This window comes from Arvicola amphibius, chromosome 10, assembly GCF_903992535.2.
Source record: "Arvicola amphibius chromosome 10, mArvAmp1.2, whole genome shotgun sequence".
In the NCBI taxonomy this organism is placed as follows: Eukaryota; Metazoa; Chordata; class Mammalia; order Rodentia; family Cricetidae; genus Arvicola; species Arvicola amphibius.
This window is the reverse complement of record NC_052056.1, coordinates 105,699,528-105,717,971: the sequence shown is the minus strand read 5'-3', so window position 1 is coordinate 105,717,971 and position 18,444 is coordinate 105,699,528. Positions and strand designations below refer to the sequence as shown.

The 18,444-nt window shown below is 46.4% G+C and overlaps 1 protein-coding gene across 3 annotated transcripts in view; it reads right to left on the bottom strand.

Moving 5' to 3' along the window:
- Positions 1 to 1,323: 1,323 nt before the first annotated feature.
- The window catches only part of Stard13 (StAR related lipid transfer domain containing 13), a 161,970-nt gene continuing 144,849 nt past the window's right edge, over positions 1,324 to 18,444 (bottom strand). For all 3 annotated transcript variants that reach the window (XM_038344788.2, XM_038344789.2, XM_038344790.2), the window contains 7 exons: positions 15,631 to 15,829; positions 10,884 to 11,094; positions 10,171 to 10,285; positions 9,134 to 9,355; positions 8,412 to 8,629; positions 6,050 to 6,226; positions 1,324 to 3,711 (listed from right to left, as the gene is read on the bottom strand). In XM_038344788.2, coding sequence (XP_038200716.1) covers positions 3,594 to 3,711; positions 6,050 to 6,226; positions 8,412 to 8,629; positions 9,134 to 9,355; positions 10,171 to 10,285; positions 10,884 to 11,094; positions 15,631 to 15,829 — 1,260 coding nt within the window. In that variant the 3' untranslated portion in view covers positions 1,324 to 3,593. The remainder of the gene's footprint in view (positions 3,712 to 6,049; positions 6,227 to 8,411; positions 8,630 to 9,133; positions 9,356 to 10,170; positions 10,286 to 10,883; positions 11,095 to 15,630; positions 15,830 to 18,444) is intronic.

The following is an 18,444-nucleotide window of genomic DNA, read 5'->3' as shown; positions in this document are numbered from 1 at the left end:
AATCTTCTCTCTTCCCTCTCTCTCTTTTCACTGCCCCCCTTTTGCGTGTGCACAGGCGCCCCCCTCCTCTCTCTTCTCCCTCCCTCCTTCCCTCCCTCCCTCCCTCTCTCTCTCTCTCTTTTAATAAAGCTTTATGTCTATTTTCTGTGTCTGCCGTTAACCCACCGCTGCACCGCCTGTTCACCCGCCGCCCTGGTCACACGTGTTCCGCAGGTCTCCGCGCAGCTACACGCAGATGCCCAGCTACTAAAGTCTTTAAGAATAAAAGTTGCGACTTTAGAAACCTGGAATAGAGGGGTTGGAGAGATGGCCCCATGGTTAAGAGTGCTTCCTGCTCTTGCAGTAGACCGAGTTCACTTTCCAGGCTCACAACTGTCTGTAATTCCAGGTCTAGGGGTCCCAACGCACACAAGCCCCCCACCCAGGAATTTGCACATCAATTCATGAAGGCACACACATATGCATTAATTTAAAAAGAAATACAAAGAAACCTGTAAATCAGGCTGAAGTGTCTGCTTGCTTAGCTAAGAGTAATTTATTTATTGAAGGACTAGGTACAAAGCTCAGTGTCATTTGTGACTATGTATGTTTCATTTCCTGACCACTTAACAAAAGTAAAAACCATAACCAATACGTTTAGTATTTGATTAAAATAAAACATTTGTTTTATAACCTCCAGATTAAGCTGGGTGGTGGTATTGCACGCTTTTAATCTCAGCACTTGTGGGGCAGAGGCAAACAGGATCTTTGAGGATCAAGGCCAGTCTGGTCTAGGTCCAGGACGGCCAGAGCTATGCAAGGAAGCCCTATCACAAGAACAAACAGTCACCAGATTAAAGCATAATGAAATATATGTTACTTTAATGCCTTGGAACCAAGATACTTAGTATCTAAAAAAAGATTTATATTATTATTTTACCAATTTTTACAATTTTTTATGTAATATATTTTGATATTTTCATTGTACTCATTCTCCTTCCCCAGCTTTTCCCAGATTGTCTCCTTTTTTAATGTGTATGTGTCTGTCTGTTTATGTGCCTCTGGAGGCCAGAAGTGGGCACTGGGTCACCTGGAGGTTCAGGCAGTTGAGAGCCACCATGTGGGTGCTGGGAACCGATCCCAGGTCCTCTGGAAGAGCAGCCAGTGCTCTAACCACTGAGCCATCTCTCCAGCCCTGACATTCAACATCTAGCCTATCAGCAAATGTCTGTTGACATCCTTTGGAGCCAAAGGAGTCAACTTTATGGAAAACTCTTCTAGAGAAGTATTCCTCGTGAAGCATGCTTTCTGCTGACAGAATGAGTCATGAAAATCCACATGTAATTTATAGAAAATAGGAAATATTTAATGGATATAAATTTATCTGCCTTGGCAATTATTTACAATTGATGATTGATACCAACAATTGAGGTAAAAATATACATGAGGTATAAATATACTATTTAAATGCAAATATTTTATTTCCATCGGCAAGATAACAACAATGAATAAAATACTGTGGTATTTGACAAACAAGCTCAATGCATCATTTTTCTAACCCCCCTTTCCTTTTATTTTAAAGAGGTGCTTTGTGGTTAGCAGAGGTGATGTGATTAGCGTGTGCATAAAATTCAAAAGTCAGGTTAGCTGGAAGAGAGAGGGGGTGAGAAATACAATCATATCATTTTATTCAGTTTTAAGCATTCCCTGGGTCCTTGTTTTTTTCCAGAGTGTGTCGTTGAGACAGCAACTTGCATCCCATGGGCTCATTAGGAATACAGAATGTCAGGCCCACCCAGACTGCCTGGATCCTAGCATTTTAACAAGGTCTTAGGTGGTTCTCAGTGCTTGCTAAGTAAGGATGTTCCTTGGGAAACAATGCCATTCATCCCGGGGTGCCCATTCTGCTTTCAAATGCATAGTACCCATCGCTGGAGTAGAAACAGTGTTGAGCCGGACTAAGCCCCACTGACAATCTTGCCAATACATAAAACGCCATCCAGCATGGCATGCATGACGTAATGGCAGAAGTGAATTTGTCCAATCCACAGAGCACTGCCCAGACAGTGGGTGACCTGTGGTCTGACCGACACTTTTCCAGGTAGACATGAGAATGCAAAAATCCCTGCCCTGATTTTCCTTGTGTCACACCAAACATACAGAAAACATCTTTATTCCTCCCAGTCAAACGATTGCACTCCACAGATAACAGAAAACATCGCGTTACTGTATGCCATACAACAACCCTGAAAGCACAGATTTGTTTTTGCCTTTCTTCCAACACCAGCTGCTGAATTAGGATATCAATCTCTGCCCAGACAGCTTAAGGAAATTTCTCCTGGAAGGCAGACATATAATAAGTTATCTCTCTATAGATGCTGCATTACAATAAAAAGAGCAAATCCATTCTCACGTGGTTCAGGAAGACCAGTTTGCTCAGTCTGTACAATAATAAATAAGGCTGGGGTCAAACACACGGGCGCTGGTGCCGGATAATGAAAAACATGGGGTTGATATATTTGCTTGTAATTTGCACAAATAACTAACGACACAGTTTTGGTCTTCTGTTAGTTTAAAACCCTGTCTTTTAGATTGCAAGAATTTTAATAGATTAGATTTTTAAGAGCATCATATATAGGACACTATGAATTCCCTGAAGCTGTGTTGACCCTGGACTCTTTGTCTGGTGTCCAGAGTCAAGGTCAGTGCAAGAACATGTTGAATAACTGTGGCCATGTAGGCCACTGGTCAAATAGGTCACTAAACAGCATTATGAGAATTATCTGAGTCTCCAGAGGACATGGGGCTCCCTTTGGCTTTGTGGACAGGCTCTGCTCTTCGCCCCTATGGAGGGGGTGGTGGTACCAGTTCTGTTTCAGTCCCTGGTGCCAACTCTAACGGTCACCTGACATCCCACTCAAACTTCATAGAGTGGGCCCAGAGGGCAATCAAAAATCTAGCCTTGGATTTGGCAACAAACTCTTACCTGCTGCTTTGTGTTAAGGAGAAGCAAATGTTATTTCGCTCAGTTTATCTCAACATCCCACTCCAGTTCTTAAACATCAGAAATAAGAGGCCAGTGCGTGGAAGAGGCTTAATAATGCTGTTATTCTTTGGCTAGCTAATCTTTGGGTAAGCATGGGCAGACCGACAGAGGACACATTTCACGCTTTGGTTATTGGCAGCAGGTTCTGCTCAGCTGGCAGGACAGTAGGGACACGGGGTCTCCAGCAACCTGGGAAGTGCCATGTGAGGAGACTCACAGAGTCAGACACTTAATTATATATAAAACCAGTATTTTACATATATACAGCAAAGGGAGATATACACACACATATACAAATGCTACAGTACATTTATTTACAGCTAAAACACGCTTCTTAGAAGCCTTTAAATAGCAAATTAGGCAATACGTAAGGAATAACCCATTTAATTTTAAGCAACATAGATAAATGTCGAAGACATTATGTATTAGTAAGGATTAGCCATCTCCAGGCAGGTTAGGAATATGGTCCGTGGCCACCTGTTCCCACGGGACAGTGCACTCCACACACCGTGAGCGTTCGTTCATTCCTCTTCGTGTTCCCTGAGTTTGACGTCACACGGGGGAGAGCTCAGATTTTTGTCTCTGGACCCTCAGCAATGAGGGGCTGGAAGGAGTTTCTAATTCTGGCGACTTCAGCAGCGCAGAGGTGTCCGAAGCCTTTGCTGTACCATTCTGGGGAGTGACCCCTGCAGGAGGAAAGCAGAAGGAAGTGGGAAACTTGCCAGGGGATAGAGCTGCCCTCACGCTTGGGTCATCAGTACCCTGGGGACAGCTCTGCGGCCTCAGGGGTCTGAGGACCTTAGTCCACCACTCAGTATTTTGTCACCAAGCACTGTCTATAGTTCATCAGAATGGTACCAGCTTCTCAAAGGGAACAGGAAGACTCAGTTTTAATGTAGAATTCACCAAAAACCAACAAGCTGGGCAGTGGCAGCGCACACCTTTAATTCCAGCACTGAATCAAGGCAGAGACAGGTGGATCTCTGTGAGTTCGAGTCCAGCCTGGTCTACAGAGCGAGTTCCAGGACAGCCAGAGCTACACAGTGAAAGTCGGTCTCAAAAAAAAAAAAAAAAAAACCCTAAAACCAAATCAACCACAAAACCCCACTAATTTTATATTTACTTAAGCACATAATTCAGTGTTGAATGCCTTCCTTGAAGTGTTCAGTTCAAACCAGGGACAGTGGAGGGAACAGGCATAAAAGAAACATGAGAAGAAGTCTCAGCCAATCAAGAGTCTGCTGTGGGAACCTGAGGCTCCTCACTTGTCACCCTCAGCACTTATGAAAAAGGCAGAATTTAGCAGAAACAGAGTTTCTTGAGGCTCAATGGTCAGCCAGTCTAGCCAATTAGTGAGAGTCAGGTTCAGCGAGAGACGATGCCTCCCTCCACTCCAGGTGCCCAGAGGGAGCAATTGAGGAAGATACTTAGAATTGACCTCTGAGCCGGGCGGTGGTGGCGCACGCCTTTAATCCCAGCACTCGGGAGGCAGAGGCAAGCGGATCTCTGAGTTCGAGGCCAGCCTGGTCTACAAGAGCTAGTTCCAGGACAGGCTCTAGAAACTACAGGGAAACCCTATCTCAAAAAACCAAAAAAAAAAAAAAAAAAAACAAAAACAAAAAAAAAAAACAAAAAAACAACAACAACCACAATGTCATTCAGAATTGACCTCTGCCTGACCACATGTGTCCCCACATAGGCACATGTGCATATGAACATGTATACATGCATATACTATGTACACATGAATAAAAATAAATTAAAAAACAGAAAAGAATAGAATTCATATTTACTGAGCCTGAGGTACTTGCGTGTTCTGTATGTGTCCTCAAAATCGAAAATAAGGATGCTTCCAGGCGATCTAATGACCCTGCTCCTGGGTACATATCCAGAGAAAATGCAGTCAGCATCTCCACATTCGCGCTCATTGCAAAATTACTCATAAGGGCTGGGATGTGGAATTAACCAAAGTGTGCAGTGCTAAGTGGGTAGATAAAGCAAACGTGGCATATACATGCACACATACGTCCATCTGTCTGTCCATCTACCTACCTATCATCTGTCCATCTGCCAGTCTGTCCATCCATCTATCTGTCTATCTGATGATTTTTAGTCTTAAAAAGGGAGATGCTGTCATTTTGGCCACAGTGACAAAGCTGATGAACGTCGCTATGTTCAATATAATAGGCTAAGCGTAGATGGCTCAGAACCGCATGCTCTCACTTCTACATGGAGTCTAAAAAGATGGAACTCACTGAATCAGAGGGATGGATGGTGCTGACCGGAGACTACAAGACTATAAGGCTTGGGGTTGGGGAGGTAAATGTTGATCCCCAACATTTCAGTTGGACTGTAGGTTCTAAGCAATTGATGGCTATGGTTACTTTTCTCATCAAGCATTTAAAGATCTGTGTGCCCATGTGCTGTCATCAGGGCACGGTAGGGATGTCTCCAGTTCTTTCACCACTAAGTTTGTTCGCTGGGACTTGCATGCCCCTCCTCCTGTCATTCTAAAATGCATTGGAGGCAGCTTGAACGAATAGTTGAGTCACTGTGCCAGCAAAGAAGCAGACGTGTTTTTCACTCTATCAATTGATTCCCTGACACTAATGACCATCATTCCATCCCATTCCACATGGATGACTGTAGGGGAACAAAATACTCTTGATCATTGCTGGATATTTTCATAACTTGACTTGGTGGTTCTGCCGTGTGGACATACGTCAAAACAAACATCCTTGTGTATGCCACAAACACCACGCCATTGCATGTCTGCGGAAAGGCATGAACGAATGAATTAGAACAAAGTGAAAACAAATAGGAGAAAATTCTAAAGGCCAAATGTCAGCATTTAGGAAATGGGAAGGCGAGAGACTATGGCGTGTGATCCTCTGGAAGCTGGTTCATGGCGGTGAAGAAACGGACTAGCCGAGGAAGGCATCAGAATGACAAGCAGGGTTTGGGTGTATATACCCTGTGAGCTGAGGTTCATGGGAACTACCAACACCCAGTGTGACCACTTACTTCAGGTCTATCCTGCAGATGTGGGTCAGCCTGGACTTGCCGGAACCGCATGGTTCTATAAGGTACTGAGAGTCCATCACCACCGCCCGCACGCCGCCCATCAGCTGGGCTTCTTCATGCTCCACAGACAGGGATACCAGGGTGCACATTCCTTTGGGCAAGTCAGTCTTCCAGGTCCTGGAACCAAACAAGACATGCTTCAGGGTGAAGGGAAGAGAGACGGGAGACCCCCAAGCACACAGCTAAACTCACACTTAAGCCTCCTGCACTAAACCTGGGTTCTATAGCTCCAGTGAGAGGATTAAGCTAATGGTTTCTGTGAGCTTGTATGAAGTTTACAAAGTGTGGTTCAAAGCACAGATATCATTCTCCTACTTAGAGGGTGGAAGCTCCCAGACCTGGGTTTGGAACCCCAAACTGAGGCTCCATCCCCTACCCATCATCAAAAGGCTACCATTTAGAATCTGCACTCACTCAATTGTTCTATGTTCTGGGCCTGAGAAGCCATGAGGACGTGAAGATACTTACAGCCCAGGGGGAGAGACAAGCAAGTCTAAGAAGAACCCTGCAGACAGTGAAGGAAGTGCAGTGTGCTTCTGTGCAGAGCTGGGGCCAGGAGACGGGGCAGAGGAGATATGTAAGTTTGACCCAGGAGAGTACAAAGAGGATCTAAGGGGAGAACCGAGTTGGCAAAGGAGCATAAGCGTAGGGAACTGAGTTCAATCCCCAGCACTGGCATAAAAAATCAGGTATGATGGTGCACACGTGGAGTCTCATCACTGGGGAGGTGGAGGCAAGATGTTCCCTGGACCTGTCGGGCCAAGTCAGCTTAGCCTACTAGCCTCAGGTCTCAAAGAGAGACCCTGCCTCAAAGATAATGAAGTAGATGGCTCCCGAGGAACAATACCCAAGATTGACCTCCGGCCTAGGCACACATGTGCAGGCATGAGCACACACACACACACACACACACACACACACACACACAAAATGCATTCTCACACACACACGTGCACACTTTCCCACATATACCCTCACACACATACACTTCCTCTCTCACACACATTCAAGCACACATGCTCTCGCACATATACACACACTTTCTCTCACATACACACACTTTCGCACACACTTTCACACACACTCAGAAGTCTAAACTCTCAGAGGAGACCATGATCGGTCAGCTGGCTGCTGCCCACTACAGGCACCCTCAGAGCCAGAAGCTGTGACTGGCATAAGGGATGATGGGGATGATCTACAGGAAGCAGCAAGCCAGTGGAGTCACTGGAGACGGAAGGAGGAACGTTCTGTGCAGGGACTCCCCATCTACACAGCTCTAGTCCTGGACAGGGCGCTTTCTGCTTGTGAGTTGCAGGGTCCCATTTTAATGCCACAAGATGAGGGATGCCCTAATAACTGGCAGAGGCCACCGCAGCTAATGGTCTACGTTCTCTATCAGGACAAGGTTGCTGGGATACACACAGATGGTTAGGAGAAACACACACTTCAAAATTAAGGTCTTAAGGATCCAAATACACAAAGGGCCCAAGACCAGTCAGCTTTGGTTTGCCCTCCGAGCTCACTTCAGAAGGCAACTATTTCAAATACGCGTTTGGGGATTTCACTAGAGAATCCTCTTACACTGCTGATCCCCAAAGAAGGAATTGTTTACTCGTGTTTTTTAATAAAAAGGATATATTGCTCTAATTACGTTTTGTTCGTGGTCTTAAGTCTTCCCCAACTCCTGCTCTTGCTGGTGAAATAGTGTGCATTTCTGCTGTGCAAGCTTCCTGTGATTGGATGAGCATCCCACTCCAAGGCCAAAGGGCAGGGTTCTGGGACTAACCCCTGAACCCACCAGAAACAGTATTTCCATGGCAGACAGGATTCAGGAAGCTTTGCCAGGACTGAATTTTAATAGAAAGCCCAGTGTCTCTGCACACTGGGACTTTTGGGGCTGAGCAGGAACTGCCATGCATGGCAATTAATTGTGAGCATGTGAGGTCACACACACTCCCATCTTCAAGTTCTCCAAAATGAAAACCTGTTTTCCCTAGGGAGAAAGACAAAAGCAGGAGGAAGGCCAATTGGCTTTGATTTGCATAATTTGGCAGACAAACCCGATGAACAGCCTCTGTTTTGAGGATGTGATATTCATGGCCTAATAAACTGTGTGTCCCACAGGAGAGGGGCCATCAGAGAGCCTGGGCAGAGCTATAAATTGGGTGAAGATGCCGGAAGTCAGAGAGGAGCTTAGAGCCCCAGAGCAGGCTGGGAGGACTGGAGGAAGTGCTTCCGTAGGCAGCTCTCATCTTGCCTTGGGAGCAGGACCTCAAACGCCACGCCACGTATTCAGGCCTACCTGAGAACCACGAAGTCTCTGGAGGGATGCGGGGCCATGCTGTTCAGCACGTACTGGTAGATTTCAGTTTGCCTGTCCAGAGTTTCCACAACTTTCCACTGCACGAAGTCCTCATCCCACAGGTGGCGTTCCCTCAGCACACGATTCAACACCACAGACGGTGGTGCCTCCACCTCCACAGACGCCTTCCACAGCTTCAGCGGGTTCCCGTCCCCGACCTTGGCAAAGACATGGGCAGGGGCTGAAGAGATCACTAGGGGCCAACCAGACCTACCCTTATCCTGCTGTGTGGGGCCTTCTAAACCATCTCTGGTTATATAAAGTGAGCCAGTCATGCTGCACCCGGAGCTAAAATGCAAATACTTCAGTACTTAGGCTGATGAGGAGAAGGATGATAATCAAAACAGCCACCGCCACAAACACACTCAAGTGGCGTGAGCCAGACGTGTTCTAATCCACTCGACTTCTATGTATGTAGTCCTTCTCTGACAGGCGCTCTTAGAATGCAACTCTTTGCAAGTGAAAAATGCCGGGCATTGATTTTCCCGGCATCAGAAAAGGGGCAGAGACTGACTGGGATCCAGCAGCCCTCTGTACAGGCTGGGCTCCGATGAGAGTGGTATTGGTGGCCTTTGAATAGAGCGGCACCTGGGCCTTCGCCTTTCGCGCAGGTGCTAAGTCCCACGGTGACGCACACATTCTGCAGCGGAAGCGAATCTTACCTTTTTGAAAGCCAGGTCTGTGTTGTCGGGGCTGGAGCATGAGACCCACCCTTTGAATTTCTCCCTAGCTTCTTTCTGGAGGCCCTGGACAAGATGCTCCAGGTACGTGTGGAAAGTTGCCCCACTCTCTGCCAGCTGCGTTCCCAAGTCTTCCAGGCTGGGGGCATGGATCTCAGCCTCCAAGTAGGAGCTACGAGACTGGACCACCATCTCATGTGGAACCTGAGCCAGGGAATGCACGGAAGAGCAAAGCAGTGAGCTAAAGAGATTCTGAGGCTGACCGAGGAGACAGAGGCATGCCTCTCCAGTCAAGGGCGAGCATGGGCTGGGCCATCTAAGACCAGGGTCTAAGAAAGTCAGGAAACACAAATAGGATTTGTGAGCTGATGTTTATTATCCTACACACTGGTAAGCCTTCCTGATCACGTGCTCCACTTTGCTTTTTATTCCGTTTGGCAAGCGTGGGCTCAGACAACGTCACTCATTCACACGCTGACACATGGAGGGAAAGCACAGCTATGACTCAGACATGTCTTCACTATTTGTTGTACAGCTCTCCCACCGACAAAGGCCAGTGTCGCCATAGAGAGCGTGCCAGGTGTCCCCGCTTGCCTCTTGAATGCATGTACGGTTACAGTCATTGGTTGTCAATTATCCTAGTGACAAGGATTACTCAATCATACTCAAGCGCACGTGCATACACATACACAGAGAAAGAGAAACAGGCAGAGAGACAGAGGAGGACCCTAATCACGTCTTGAGGCAAAAATAAAATGTCATGTAGCTGACCAACTGGCCTTAAGCCTGACAAAGGAAGGCAATCCAACTGTCTGCGTGAGAAATTGTCGTGATGAGCCCCAACTGCCAGTGGCTGTCAAAGCCTGGACTGTATTGCTAGCTCTTCATAACTCCTGGGGGCGGAGACCAGAGCTACAGTGCACATTGCTGTCGTCAGAAAATGGAGAGCAAAGAGATAAGAATCACAAGCGATCATCCATCCCCTCGTTCCCAACCTGCTGCTAGTTCCACGACCTCACCTCAAAGAGTCGGTTGCACTCTGTGATCATGTGGGCGAGCCCCTGGGCTGCTGCTAGATTTTCATTGAGGTCCTTCTGATCTGGCTTCCCGGTGGCGTATTTCTTTTGGATGACTCTGTAATTGAATGTGAATGTGCTAAGCAGATCCCCAGTCGGAGTATGTTGGGATACCCGGGCTGTCCCATCTGTTTGCTGTTTATCCCCAGATGCTGCCCAGATCCCAGGCTTTCTCCTTTCCAAATAAAAACCAATGACCACACATTTTTAGATGCTCCAAGGCAGGCTGGCAGGCTGACAACTCACAGCCAAAAGCCATGGAAAAGTACAAAGACAGGAAGAGCAGTAGGTGGAAAAATTATGTTTCTCTCTCCCTTTGAAACTGCTCCACTGCAGGTTCCCGTGCCTTGTTTTTTAAATAAAGTCTTTTGAAGCCAACGGTTGTAAAATTCCTTTTTATGTATGTTCCTTCTCCTTCCCACTCAAATAAAATAAAGCAAAACTTCTTGGACTTTCTGGATCGCTACTGATGTCATTCAGGGCTACCTCAGTAGTGCTACGCGCCCCAGCCCAGGAATGAGGGTGCCTGTCCTTCCCCCGAAAGCCTTCTGTCTGAACTGTCCTATGACAACACTTTTGTTTAATTTTACTTCTTAAGAAAATAGGCCTTGGTGGGAGACCTGGTTTGGGAACGGCTGACAGCGGTGAGAACTCACCTTGGCGAGCTTTCTTTCTTCAGTAAGTTAAGGTGAAAGAGGGAGGGGGCCAGACACACGGCCAGGTTCATGGGCGTCATCTGATTTTCTTCCACTAAGTTCACGACGTCGTGGAGGAAGCACAGGAGCGTCTGCAGGGCTTCCCGGTTTTCATCCGCCAGCAGCAGGATGGCTGCCTGCACAGCCTGCAGCTGCTGCTCTTTAGGGACATCTGAAGAGAGGTGGGTGTCAGGTTGTTAGAGGGACAGAGCAGAGCCGGTGGGGGAGACATGCATGCGCTCCTCTTCCAGACAGAAGACACGCAGAGACATCATCTGTAGTTAATCTGAGAAGTCACAGTGAGGGGCAGAGCTGGAGTTCGAAGCTCATCTGGGCAAACTCCAGGACCCGTCTGAGTGTCCCAGAGGTACTAAGAGCAAAGCCACCACCCTGCATCTCACACTCTGAGCACCAGGCTCTCCTCTCTTCATATTGCTATGTTAATGGAAGCTGGTGTTGGATTGGGGCTCTGTTAGCCTGGCTCCTCTCTTGCTCACCCTCTTTGCCCGGCAGCTCCAGGGACAGCCCAGGCTGGGTGGGACTCACTTGTGAAAGCCACTGGGTCAAAAGACAAGGACCTGTTTTCTCCCCCACCACAGTAGAGCCCTAGGCCGTGTTGCTGGTGTGGTACAGTGAACCTTGAGCAATCAATGGGTGAGCTGTTCGCCCTTGGCCACCCCTAGGGAGCCAGTGCCTCATTGATGAGTGGATCCTTCCTGTCCCTACAAGTCACCAGAGCTCAATTTGGAGAAGGCACTGATCTGACTTTGAATGGTCACCAAGTGTCACCTGTTTGATAAGGAACAGGAACCAGGTACCCTACAGCTCTGGGGAGTGAATAGCATCTCACCCTCCCTCTGAAGGGGACTCTTGTGGAGGTGGCGGGCACTTATCACATAGACTTAAGAGGTAAATAGCTCAAAAACACAACCTGGAAAAACATAAAAATCACAACAAACTGGGAACGAGGGTCTGTATTTTGCTGCCCTCCTGGCTGTGATTGGTTCATGATCATTTAGGTTTGATTCAAAGACACAGGCAGGAGCTCCATAGTAAGGTGCTTGTACTGCTGAGGTACGGGACAGTGTGCGTATGACAGTCCCTTGAGCTTTCAATTGTGCTTTATGATGTACACACTGTCTCACTGTATGTCACTATGTCTTTAATGTGATAAAGAAGCAACACTCAGATATCAATTACTGGTAGAGGTGCCCGACACTGGCTGCTCTAGACACACAGTGTCTGGGATCCCGAGGCTGGAGGATATGTCCTCCTGTGAGCATCTGTGCCGGGCTCTCCTGGCCCTTTCTAGCATTGTGTGGGTCAGCAAATCCAGATGTCTAGGAAAGAGTAACCGCGTGTTAGGGGTTCACCCTGTCTATTGCGTATCGGCCAAAGATGTGACTGGGTTTTCTGGAGAACAGCACTTGTGTCTGAGTGACAGTGAAATTGTTTTTTTCTTTTTTTCCCTGGCCTATGCGGAAACCAGTAGAACCGATGGTTCAAGATCACTCAGCCCTGAACTGCTTGTAAAATGCCGCCAGGGAAGGTGTCTCCTGTGTGGGTGTGTTATCTAACCTCGGCCGGCCAAACTTTCCTTCCGCTCCAGCTTTTGCTCCCACGCTGTTCATCTCGAAGTCACTGGCCATGCGCATATGCTGTGTCTCTGTGTCCTTTCTTTTCCTGTGCTCCTTTGTCTATCTGAAGATATGTTTATTCTGGATTCTATTGGCTTTGCTCATTATGCCACACTTATTGTTACATGTGGCATTGTTGTGGTCCCTGCCTCTTTCTTGGTTCTTGGGAAATGGTTCCAGATCTGTCTGTGTTAAGTACCATAGAATCTATGACCACGTGGGTGGCGACCTGTCTCTCACACTCAGCATCTCTCCTGACTGCTCTGTCTCTGCTCTCGGTCCTTTCTCCTTTCCCTTTCTATGTCTCCCCTCCATGCCCTCCCCCAACCCGACTACCAAGCCTGAAAGTCTTAGGGTTGTCCCAGGTCCCTCACCGCCCTCTGTAATAGACTGGTAGGATTAAAATCTTCTCTTGACCCATCCAACACTGCATTCGAGTTAAACCTCTGACAGCAGCAAGTGAGGGTAGCAGAGCTGAAGACAGAGATACTTTGGAGACCTGGGAGGCAGCCGAACCTGGGTATCTGCTTAGATACCTGTTGTTACGACGTGAAATTTATCTGTTGGAACCCCAGGAGTGTGCCAGCTCCCTAAGCTTCCATTTTTGTCTACCTGGTTCCTCTTACTCACAGGTCCTGATTCACAGATCCAAAATCAGTTCTGATTTTTCACCCTTGTGATCCACTTTCCTTCCCTTCTCCACTAACGAAACACATTCCTTTTGGTTATGGGAGGGTTGGGCCCTCCCACGGATCTAGGGATGAACCATATCAGCTCATACCAAAGGTGGTTGGTCACTCAGTTCCTCTTTCCACGGACTATGTTAGGGTCATTGTAAACCAGCTTAGGCTGATGGGACCAGTGACGACGTTAGGTGTTTCTGTGAGGTCCATGTTCTCCATGAGAAGAGACACATGTCCAAGGAGATGCCTGGCTCTCTCTTGGTGCCTCAAAGTGTGACTTTATGGAGGTGTGGCAATTCTGTAAATTCTGTAAGTGCTGGCAACTGTGCCGAGACTGAACCACTCCGTAAGCACACTTTGTTGTAGTCTGACTTGGAGAGCGGCAAAGACCCTGATGTCCTAGCAGCACTGGACTGTAGGTTTACCCAACACTGGCATGGCTTAATTTCACTTTTCTTCATGCCATGTGTACTAATAAAATGTTCTACTTGTTAAATAACTATTTGTGTGTGGGAGATTGGTTCTGCTTCGGGCGTTGTAACTTAAGTTTTTCAACATCTGGCGGCTCTCCAGTTCATACCACATCAAGTATAAACCTCTTGCCCTTGTCATTAATGCCACTTTCGTGTGACCCTGGCCCCCTAGATTCTCGGTGTCCCCTGGTGCAGTGCTGTGCATTTAGCATTCACGCAGGACAAATCCCCTGCACGCTTCTGACAGTGTGACTTGCTTCGTCCACAATGCGTTCCTTCATAACAACCTCCTGCCATTTCCTTCCACCAGGTTCCCATTGCTAGCCTCAACCTTCATGGATCTGTCTTCATAACCTTTCTTTTCCTTTTTTGAACAGATGCTCTCCAACTGTTTTGCAGTCATTTATGCTGGTCTCACCTCCCTCTAGTCGAAGGTCCCTAAGGACAGACAGTGAGTGCCACACAGCCTAAGCTCTGCAGCGCTCAACGCAGCCTTGTTCTGTAAATGTTTGCTCTGATAAAATGAAGCCCTGCTTTAATCTGGCTTCTTGGTTGCAAGTCTAGGGAAGAGCTAAAAAGATATTTATCTCTTGGAAATAATTTAGCTTTAGCTGTAGATAGTGCCAGCTTCAACCCAAGAGCTGATTGAATGCAAATACTATGTCCATAAGGAGGTTTAATTGAAATCAGAGTGTGACCTCTCCCAGCAACGCCACTGCGGGCATTTTTTGGGGGGCTCCAGGAGCATGAATTCAGCTTAACCTATTCACTCTGACAACACAGGATTTATTTAGTGTGTCACCCTTTATTCTGTTTTGATGGGTGGTACAGTCCTCCCTGAATAGTAATATGACGCACTTCTTAAACACATGTGGTACAGGCTCTTTAGATTGGATCAGTTCCATCCAGGACCCATTTGAGGAATATTTTGATGTAAAAATTGAAGTCTGTGGACCAGAGTAATTTTGCCCTAAGAAACGATACTTGGGACCCGAAGCTGATTTGCCAATTTGTAATGATATCATTATCCTATCGAGAAAAGGCCTGCCTGCTCCTTCCTAATGCCTGCCTTTGTAACTACGTTCAGCAGAATGGGCCTTTAAATCAATTGTTCTTCTCATTACTACTTTAGCTATAGTGGCTGTGTGGAGAACTACTGATTTAATGTCACTTAAACTCTTCCAGATGAAAATGTAAGTTGCTTACATATCACCAGTTAAAATACATCTGCTTCCTTGTTTGTTTCCAACCATTATAATACACCTGACTCTGAGTCTACAATCAAATTTTATATCAAAGAGAATGTTTACCTTCCAAAAATTAAGTTAGGTTAACACACACACACACACGCACGCACACACACACACACACACACACACACGCACACGCACACACACACACACAATTCTATTAGATCCTTTTTTGTTTTAAATACATTAGAACTATATTGGAAGTTAGCTTGAGAATGTATACAAAGATGTACTGAGTAGGCATATATTGATCTTGGGAAGGTATCCTCAGACACATACAAAGAATGGCATGGAGATATACATAGCAAACCGAGCAAAGGCTATATCTGAAGCGGTAGGATTGTAACTTTTATATACTTCTTCACAAGATTCATGAATTACTTGTATAATTACAATTCCATCTCTTGTAGGGCTGGGTATGTGGCTCAGTAGCTGAAAGTATTATTTTCACAGAGGAGCCAGGTTTGGGTCTTAGTACCCACATGGTGGCTCACAGCCATCTGTTACTTCAGTTCCAGGGGATCTTATGCCCTCTTCTGGCCTCCATGGGCACTGCATGCATGTGGTGCACATACACACATGCACACACACACATATACATAATAAATACGTCTTTAAAATTCCACCCTCTTGACAGGTGGGCCCACTGTGCCATTGCTACTTACACTGATAGATGTGGAGGAAGGTCTCACTGAGCTTGTTGGTGAACAGGGGCTCTGGGAGGTCCCGGAAGAACTGTTTCACCATGTCTGCCACGTCATATGCGGACTGGTCTTCGTAGCTCACGTTCTCAGGGAAGCTCTCATTCATTTGACGCAGAGCATGGATTCGAGACTTCACTCCTGACTTGCGGAAAAGACCCACCTGAAATGAGTCACAAGGACGTGTAAGCCTGGTCTCCTTTTGCCTACAACTTCTTTCTTGGGGTTGGAATCCTGGATGCGAAGAGGAGGCCCAGGGCTAGGACTGGAAGGACTGGATGAGCTAGGAATCCATCTACCTCCACAGTTCTGAGTTTCCAGTATAGCTGCTTTAGGTAACAGTCAAGCATTGACCCCTCTCCTGTCAGATACACGCATAGTATCCCTCCCCACAGAGCCCCAGAGGAGACTTAATGTCCAGACACGTGTGGACATGCTTATGCGCTTTCCAAGTTGTGAACCCTTGTAACAGCAGATGGTGTGATTTGACTCATTTTTTTCAACAAGTATCCATACAAGGCCATTTTGTTTGTTTGCTTGTTTTGAAATAGAGTTTCTCTGTGTAGCTTTGGCTGTCCTGGCACTCGCTTTGTAGACTAGGCTGGCCTTGAACTTGCTGAGATCTGCCCATCTCTGCCTCCTAAGTACTGGGATTAAAGGCATGTGGCACCACTGCCCAGTAAATACAAGGCATTTTTTTTTTTTATACTAGAAGTCATTAGTGAGCAGAGAAGGAAAAAGTTCCTCTCCTTTAACATTTGAATTTATATATATATATATATATATATATATATATATATATATACACATATATATATCCCAACAAAAGGAAGGTTTGGTCAAAATCCTGTACTTGGAGAATGGAAACATTTCAGAGATGCAGGCATATCCCTATGGGGAATGAGAATATGGGGAACCGGCTCCTAAAACAAAACATTATAAGCACACATTCTGAGTTCCTCATTTGATTTTCTTTCTTCGAAATACTTGGCACCTGTGATGTGTGTTTCTCACATGCCTGGAACTTCACATGATCAGCTGGGGTGTGTGTGACTGGTTCCTGGGCGGCTTTTTATAGACAGTATCAGATGTGGGAAATGTAAAAGCAATGGACTGTTAAACAAGAAAAGCGACTGGATTTTTAAAAAGTAGGTAGAAGCCGCTTGGTAGGAATTCCAGTTCCTCTAGGGTCAGCACTTCATGAAATCAAAATATGTGCTCAGGGTTGTACTCAACGCTCAAAATGGTGTTCCGCTCATCAACTGCAGCGCTTTAAATCAGGCAGTTGCGTAAGAAAGTGAGGCTGAGCTGTGCACTGGGTGAGGCTGGACCACTTGCAGGCTGAGCTTGCGTACTCAAGCGCAGCTGTGCACCCTTCCGTAGAAGTCAACCTATGTCTTTTCTTATCGCCTTGGCTAAAGACTATGGATGATGACGTTGTCTTCGTAAGACCCAGACCCATTTCTTATATCCCAGTGCAGACTTTTTCATCTTTAGCACTTAGACACCCTGCTCCCTGATAAACAGAGAGTGATAAAAAATAGTAAAAAAAAAATGACTTTTAGACATGTAAAAACATCTTAGGAACCCCACAACACCCAAGACTGGACCTGATAACCAGAACTCAGTGCCATCCCTCACTCAAGATCACCAGACAGTCCTAGAACCACAGGGCACCCATTGGACAGTCTCTAAGCAGAGGTCAAGAGCAATGCTCTGCTCTGCACATCTGGAGAGACACCACCTTGATCTGCCCTGCGGCTGGAGAGTCTCCTGCAGGACCCTTGACCTTCGAATCAGAGACTTCTGTTCGAGACTGGACCTTACCTTCAGCTAAGATACATTGCACAGGTGAGCAACTTTGAGGAGATAGGCTTAGAATCATAGTTAGGAATTTAGAAAGTGGGCCTTGTGTGACGACCCTCAGCATAATAAAATATAGCTTTTGTCGTACTAACTATGCATATCTACCTTCTAGGTCACCACACATAGCAATTAAGATACGAAAATGATAAGGACCTTAAGATGGACAAGTGAGGCGATCAGAGCCTTTATGGTACACTGAGAATCGTGAGAGGACCCGGGTAAGGTCCAGACGTCTCTAGGAGCCCTCTATCCCAGACTTGCCCTATCGAAATCTCAGCTGAGCTTTCTTTGGCTCAGATATATGAGTGCTGAGTTCTCAACACTTAGCCTTTCAGTTTCTGTTCACTGCTCTGAGAGCAAGGTCGAATGTTCCTGAGTGGTGGACAGGTGGGACTGGCCATTGCTCTCTCTTCCAGATACCTGGGGAAACACCTGTATAGAGCTGTCATACTAAGCCTGGCGTCTCGTGCTTGGTGCTCTAAATGAAGGCAATAGTATCATCATCATCATTATTTACAGGAACAAGAGGGTAAAATCCAAGCCATTAGAGAGTTTGAACATGTCAGCTGCATAGATCACAGGGGAAATTAAACATTGCTACATTGTCTGGTCATAAGAACAGAATTCTTAGAAATAGCTCTTTGCATTCCAGGGCTTATCACCGAATTCCACAGATCAAGATATTCAGGCAAAGTGCTTTTTAATGTGCTAGTTACTTTGTTCCAAGTTTGCAGTGTCTAGAAAATGCCATCTTTCGCTATATTTGGATGATTCTCCACACCGAATCTAGAGAACATTTATTTTTCCTGGTCTGGCAAGTGTTTCAAATTGCATCACAGTGCACAGGAAGAAAGCATCCATTGTCAGTAGGGAAAAAAGAAGAAGAAGAAATCAAGATAGGTAGCAGGTGCT